At 32.9% G+C, this 7,868-nt stretch overlaps 1 protein-coding gene across 1 annotated transcript; it reads left to right on the forward strand.

Moving 5' to 3' along the window:
- The first annotated feature begins 2,845 nt into the window (after positions 1-2,845).
- On the forward strand, positions 2,846-7,868 carry LOC105317513 (C-type lectin domain family 17, member A). The gene is made up of 5 exons (XM_011414168.4): positions 2,846-3,005; positions 3,148-3,227; positions 5,110-5,197; positions 6,716-6,932; positions 7,792-7,868. The coding sequence occupies exons 1-5, from the start codon at positions 2,957-2,959 to the stop codon at positions 7,814-7,816; spliced, it is 459 nt and encodes a 152-aa protein (XP_011412470.3). The 5' UTR covers positions 2,846-2,956; the 3' UTR covers positions 7,817-7,868.

The following is a 7,868-nucleotide window of genomic DNA, read 5'->3' on the forward strand; positions in this document are numbered from 1 at the left end:
ACTTATTGTTTTTCATAGCTCTATAGAAACAGCCAGACTGAAACCTTTATGCCCCGTTTATCGATTGGTCGAAATCTATAGCGGCTGAAACTGACAAGAAATTGACAGGACTGAAATTGACACGCCCTGTTTATCGATTGGTCGGACTGCATGAAATGATGTCAGGCTGAAAGTCTCACAGGAGACGATTTGGCTGTCTCTTTTAGCTAACGTACAAAATACTCATTTACGTTAACAGTAATTTAGTGAATTTTACTCACTATTCATTATCAATTCATTAATTAGTTAAAAGAAAGATGTTACTATACATAATAAAATGCTTTCTTTGATGATTCAGACGGGTTATAAAGGTAGCGATCATTGCAGAAAAATTTACATAACGCGCTAACGCAGGTTATGTTGCTACCTTCATATCCCGAATGAATCACCAAAGAAAGCATTTTATTGTTAAATGAATACACTTTGCTAATTCATGCGCATTGAGCACAAATATAAACGTTTTCACGTGTTTAGAATATATTTTGTTTGTAAGATGAAATGAAACATTCAATCTTACATGACCAATTTAATATGTACTTTTGAAAATTAATCTAATCCTACTCCTTGATAAAAAAAAAAGATTTTTCTCTACAAAGTTTCTCGCACTATATTTTTAGTCGCAGAAGAAAACTAAATACATGTAACTTTAAAATGGCTGTTCCATGTATGTTTCATATCCCTGACTGAGAGCGTATTTAATGGCTTTTAAGGGACGATACACATATATTTCATACAAAAGACATAAATATGAATATAAATATAAACATTCAATGCTTATTTTTGGATGTCGTCGAAAAACATTCAAAGCTTAAATAAACAACCAAGGATGTTGGAGTAGTCTGCTGAAATTTTTCATGTCAGCTAACCTTACAGTTTCGTTTGTCTACTTCCGATATAAAATAATTTAAAATTGCCACTACGATCCAAGCCCCTCTTAAACTGTCTTTCTGATATAAATATATGCAAAGATTGAAAGAAGAATTCATATCTCTCAGTTTAATGCCAAATAGTAAAACCTTAACAAAAACTCGATATTAGATCTATGTAAACTAAAGAGGGTACTAAAAAGAAAACACAATTTATTCAAATATCCAAAGTTTTAATATTGGGATAATACATATGAGTAAACGAGTTTAATTTAAAAAAAAAATGTCAAACCGTACTTGTCCGCGGTCAAGATATAGTCCAGCAGCGTTTTTCTTTTAGCCCACTACCTGGTCTTCATATTGCAATCATAAAATCTTCACAGTCTGTCACCAGAAAGGACTTGTGTGCCAAGGGTAAGACATGTAGAACATTATCTCCTGACAATATCTTATATGATCTCTTGTGCTGTACTCTCTTTGAATTTACTATTAAACATACTAGTGTGAAACACAGCTGAATGCTCAGAGAGGACATTTTTGTTGACATGGGTCTTCCGACCTTCTACGACTAAAGTGAAATCGGTACATGGAAAGCCGAGTCCTCATTATAAAAGACAACAGCTGTACACCAACTGGCGTTTTTGATCATAGCTTATTTATTGAAATTGAACAGTCAATAAATAATAAATGGATCAAATAGTAGATGAATAGCACTTTGCTTAAAGCGGGTTAATGGCAAGGCTAGGTAGACCCATTGGCACAGTAAATCACCTATTCCCAAGCTTTGAGCAGGCCTTGGGAACAGTCGCCTACATCAAAGACCTAAGAAAATTTACATGTTGCAAATTCCGCCATGCAAACAGCTTAGCTAAGGAAAGCCGAGTTCTTCATTATCTTCATCAACATATTCTTCTGGATCCCCGAGTTTTGATACATCGGACGCCATTCTATAGTATATGTATATGTATATGTCTGTAAACAACCAAAATATGACTCATACATGAGTTACAGATATACTTTAATTTTGAGGGAAATATTTCACAAAATTCACCTTCAAAAATACCCATACACAATATCAACTACAAAGTATTAACAATACCTACCTTTTCCGGGTTAACCAGAAATATGCAAAATGATTTAAATAAATATCACACATTGCATTATGGAAATTTTATAAGCATTCAAATGTATTGAAAAGAATTTCTACTGTGCAATAGAACACATATTGCATTCAGCACACATGCAAAGCCTTACATTTAAATAAAACTCAATTTCAAAAAGAAGACAAAGGACATGGACGAACTAACATTTTTACAGATATATGGAGCAAAACAATTTTACAAAATTGATTTTCCCTTTTCAAACCGTAAAGTAATCAAAGCTCTATCATGAAATTATATACTATCTATAGGATGCAGGGGTGAACGATTGGGTGTCTTCAACGTAACTTCACTTTACAACACAATAATTAAAATTTAGAAAGAGTCTTGTAATCATTATTGAGTAGTGTTGTTCATATCATATGTTAGATTAAAATCACCTACATGAACAATTTCCGATCAAAACTTATTGTTATGATGAGACATTTTTGTTTGAACCAAAAGATAAGCAATGATATAATCATATGTGTCAACTTAATTAATAACCAATATAATCAGGTTATCCTGCAATTTGATTTTCCTAGTAAAAATGTATGAAAAAAAAACCCAAAAATATATCACCTGTTTATAATCCATGTAAGTCTGATAAGTTAAGTACTAGTGATAACTTTACATGCACGATTTTAACAAAAAGAGATTATGTTGTGGTGATTTACAATTTTACAAAACATGCAGCTCACAAAGGGTTGAACATTGAAAAACACACCTCTATAGAGTGTTCTTTGATGTTAATTTTTAGTTCGTTAATAGTTACTGAGTTATTAATTCACTTAAGGAGTTGGGGCGGGCGGTACGAAGTGTACCTTGCAATCGTCCCAAATATCTTATCAGTATTGTATTTCCCTGTAAAACCAGTGGGAGTTTTTTTGGATTTATTTTAACCGTTTAAAGATGGCACTGAAACTTCTAATTTCAGTGTGTTTACTGTCAGAAATATATGGTAAGTACTTTATAAGTTTTTAAAACTATCAATCTAGTGTTAAGATCGAGATTCCTCAGAATTGACCCAGAAAAGAGAGGGTCATTATTATTTTAATCCCACTTTCGTAAATTGAATACGACTTTTTTTTTTATTATAATAGGCTGCTATACTGGATGGGTGCCCTATCAAGGAAAGTGTTACTTTTTCAGTCATACAACAGCTTCCTGGGCAGACGCTGGTGTAAGTCAGAAGCCGTTTATTCTTATACATCTTAAACAAACTAAAACTTGATTGATCCTTAAAGCTGCTTGGTTCGATTTTATATCAAATTTTATTTTCGCGTTTAAACGATAGTTTTGCTGATAATTACAGATACAGGGCAGACACAAAGCATTGTTTTTGAAAGTTTGGGGGTGGGTTGGACTCATTCAAAAAATCTTGACAAGCCAAAAAAATCATGATAATATAAAAAATTAACTTTTCAAAAACCGTGAAAACCCAAATCGGAAAGGGGGGAGCATACTGCCCCTTCAATTTTATTGTTAATTTCCTTCATTTCACTTCAGTTGATTACATGCTACATGCTCACCAAAAAGTGAGGAGGGGTAACTCCATATTGGTTAACTTTTTATATAGTCAATTGAAGAAAAAACTTTGCTACGAAAAAAAGGGGGGGGGGATGCAATCTTACGATTCCCTTTTCTTAACATTCCCATGGTGCATTTGGGTGAGGTTTTTTGTTTTCTCGTAAAGAAGTTATTTTTATATACTCTGAAATATTTCTAACTTTGAAATGAGATCGATTCTGCTGGTGTAAACAGGCGAAAGCCTTTAACTTTCTAAGAAAATTGGTTTGTATGGAAAATTATTTGATTCTTTAAAATTAAACCAAAAGGTTGGACCCAAACAGCTGAAAGGTTGAATGTACATTTTCTAATTATTGAGGTTATTTATCGTTGTACGAGGGTCATTAAAAAAATACGAGGAAAAACGAAGACAGTGTAGCTGTCTGTATTATATTTTTCATAAAAATCACAACTAACATATTAATTTATGCAGAAACACTTTTTTTTATTGGTATAAAAAGTTTCATTTCATTTGATGAAAAGGTGCCTCTGTTATACAATTTTAAACAGCATGTTTCGTCACCACGGTGCATAGTATCGTTCAAAACATGACGTCAAGATGACGCACGTACAGTTAATAGAAATACCCAATCTTTATATCACACTGAGCCTCGTGTGCTTTTAACTTTACATCTCAAAACAACACTATAGTACTTGCCATCTTATTTGTTCACATTTGTTAAAAAAACATAAGTTAGTTTTGGGGTTTTTACAGGTTTTTTTTTTTTACCGTATGTCTCTTCGTTTACAGTGTGAACACCCTGCACGTCAGATGAAGTTACTCATTCTTTTGACCAAATAATCACATAAATTCTGTTTTCTTTCGGGCTACTTGATGTCCAAAAATCAGTTACTGCAACACCCACAAAATGTATTCCCGTTAAACACCTATGTGCAAATAATTTTTGACATATGGTTTGCACCGTTGAGCATTTGTACTATTTGCAAAGGTTTTTCCGCGAGCTTAATACATATTGTTTGTATCTATTATTGCGCCGTGACGTCGGCGATGTTAACTTATTTAGTTATGTTAAATAGGACAATCTGTCTTTAGTAACCGATATCTGTTCAACGAAACTATATATCTCGTCATTTTATTTAACATGATAAAATAGCAAGACAATACTCAATTTGAGGTTTTAATACTCTTTGGTTTAACGTCCAATTTGTAGAAATATTACTTTCGCCTTTATATGGTTTTTTGTTGACATAACATAACTTTTGACCGTGCGCCGTGACCGCATTTTGGCAGGATTAAATTTTGAATACTAGTAGGTTTTAAAAAAAAAAGACATATGTTTAATTTTTTAAACTATTTAAAACTATTGCTAAACTATTTCTGCCAAATTTAGTGATAATATGACGTTAAGTAAAATAGCTATAATAGTAAAAGTCCCTTTTTGATTGACCGTCATATTTCTAACCAGCAATTTTTTTTCACATTGAAAGACGCTTAAAAATACAATGTTCTACTGGCTTTTGTTTCATTACAACAGAGCATATGTGCGCAACTTGGTTCCAAACTTGCTGAGCCAAAATCCAGACAGGAAGCCAACTTTCTTAAAAGTCACAGCCAGTCCTTAGGTAACATACACACTCGTAAACATATACGCACGCACGCATTTACTGGATGAAAATTGCTTGTGGTATTAAAGATCTGCTTCACAAATAAATCATACACTTTTTAACTTGGAAAAAGTACAGAAAATGAATGACAATACTTTATTAGCTGTATTATTACATATTGTATAATTTTTAGATAACGAATCAATGTATGTCGAATACTGTATTTCGAGATTTCAATGCAAATGACAAAACAATGGACGGCGCCGATCCTCAACTAGCATTTGGCAGCCAACAGTTCAGTTCAAAGACAATGAGTCATAATTGCCGATAACCCTGAAAGGTGGACAGCAAATGGCTTGTAAAGTATTTCTTTATCACAAAGCCACGACTTTGGGGATACTGAATACTTTTCTGAGTTCACACAAGTGCAAAACAAGCAATAAAAGAGAGACAAAAGTTGTAAAAAGCAAGATGATATTAAGACTGGGGTAGCCTATCCTGATATTCTATATATAATTAGCATTCAACATTACAAATATACATGTATATAAATTACAAACATTATATAAAATTGGTGAATTAAGGAACAGCGAGGTTGGGTGTTATAGTGTTGATGCTATTGTTGACTTGTGCAGCTGTGATGGGATTGTACAGAAATAGGACGAGTAATCTGGCTTGCATTCTTCTTTGATAAATGAACTTTCCAAACACGGTGAAAAGTTCACTTATCTTGAAAGACAGACTGTTCTGTCATGGCTATATTGTGACATATGGTATACATTATAGAAAATAACGAATCACAATTGAATACTGCATTAATATACAGAAAAAATATACAAGCATTTCGGGATTCCATTTCAATGACCGATCATTGGATGGCGCTGATCCTCAACTGGCAGTTGGCAACAAGTTCCAGGACTTCCTATTTTATACCGCTGCAGTCAGCCTAAAGGCCATTAATAATGTGACGTTGAATCCTAACGAAACTAATTTAGCTGTGTACCTTGGAGATGATTGAAGAACAAACAATTCATTATATCCAAAGACATGCAAGCCTTGCTTACAACTACATGTAATAAGATTCAGGTGCTTACAGTTAAATAAATTTGGGGACCATATGTAAAATATGAATATATAAAATTTGAAAGCTGCCTTCGGTCTCAGTGTAACCATGCAAGTACATGTAAGTTGCTGCACCAGTTCTAAATACTGACGTGTCCACACTCTGAAATGCGAAGGCTTGTCTGAGAACTGGGTTGAATTCATTTAGTGATAACTTCGAAGAGTTGTGTCAATGTGACAAAATAACTGATTAATTTTGCAAGACAGTAAGTTGTTAAATAGTAAATGATTGTTACCACGCAAGTTTATGTTCAAAGTTGTGCTAACAATATGTTGTTCTATTATGGTTTTTTGTTAGAATTAATTGTTTGATTGAATTACTTGACAACTGGATGTTGTGGATTTTAAGAGCATTATGGTGACCGCAACTTCGGAAAAAAACGGTATATTATAAAAATGTTCTTTTACTAACAGACAAGAGTTTTTATCTGGGGATATCGGATCTGGTCGAGGAAGGCATATGGGAATACTCCTCAACACACGAGCCTATCACGTTTAACTTGTTTCATCCGGGAGAACCTTGCTGTTACCTAAGTCAGAACTGTTTGATTATGTGGGAACCGTTTCATGGAGACTGGGGTGATATCACTTGTTCTGACCCCTATTATTATGTTTGTGAGGTCGAAAACGGGTAGGTATACTATAATTCTAGAACTGTGGTTTTATGTGGCGTTTCTCTTATGGAAAATAAATCAACGGGTTTATCCGTAATTATGATTATGTAGTTTTGCGTTTGACAATACAATCAGTGATAATTAGATCTACTATTATAGTATGTATATCCAATCAGAATCGGTAGCACGAGGCAACTGTATGAATTGAAACTTAAGATTAGGTTACACTGTGCAATTATATATTACATGTATTTATGGACAAAAAATATTTATTTTTACTGGAATGAAATAAAATAAAATTAAATATTCTATCTATTCCTAATATTGAATACACGTAGTTAAAACCACTTTTGAATATAACGGTAATTAAGTTTCCAGCACAACATATTACCTCTTTAAAACGAAATTTGAATACGATTCTCCTGTAAGTAACAAAAATGTTTTTCTAGCTCAGATCTAGAGAACTCGAAAGTGATAGGATATCACTAATTGTTTGAAAATAATGAACACCATATTTACCACTTGTCTGAATATGCATCTCGAATTTTTGATAGTTTGAAAAAAGATGTCAAACCCTGGGCTATCGTTCTTTCGGAGTTATTCAACAACAAATTGATATTTATTCACCGTAGAATTGATGACATTTTCTTAACTTGATAAAGGATCGAATTTGATTTGTAAGATCAAAGTACACATTTTTGCCATACATTTGGTTTGCAAAATGTGTTTGTTTTTTTTACTTTGCTCAATTCTTTAAATTAGTAAAGTTAGATATTTTTTTTTCGTGAATTTTATTTAGTGTGTTTTATAATCTGTACAACTTAATTGAATATAGATGTTGTCATTTACATGTACCCTCTTCTTTGAATATTTCAGAGGATCTCCATCTGTCATCGGATAAACATTTACAGAGAAAGCTGTCAATTTCATGAAATAAACAGGATGTAATTGTA

Source organism: Magallana gigas, chromosome 6, assembly GCF_963853765.1.
Source record: "Magallana gigas chromosome 6, xbMagGiga1.1, whole genome shotgun sequence".
NCBI classification, from domain to species: Eukaryota; Metazoa; Mollusca; class Bivalvia; order Ostreida; family Ostreidae; genus Magallana; species Magallana gigas.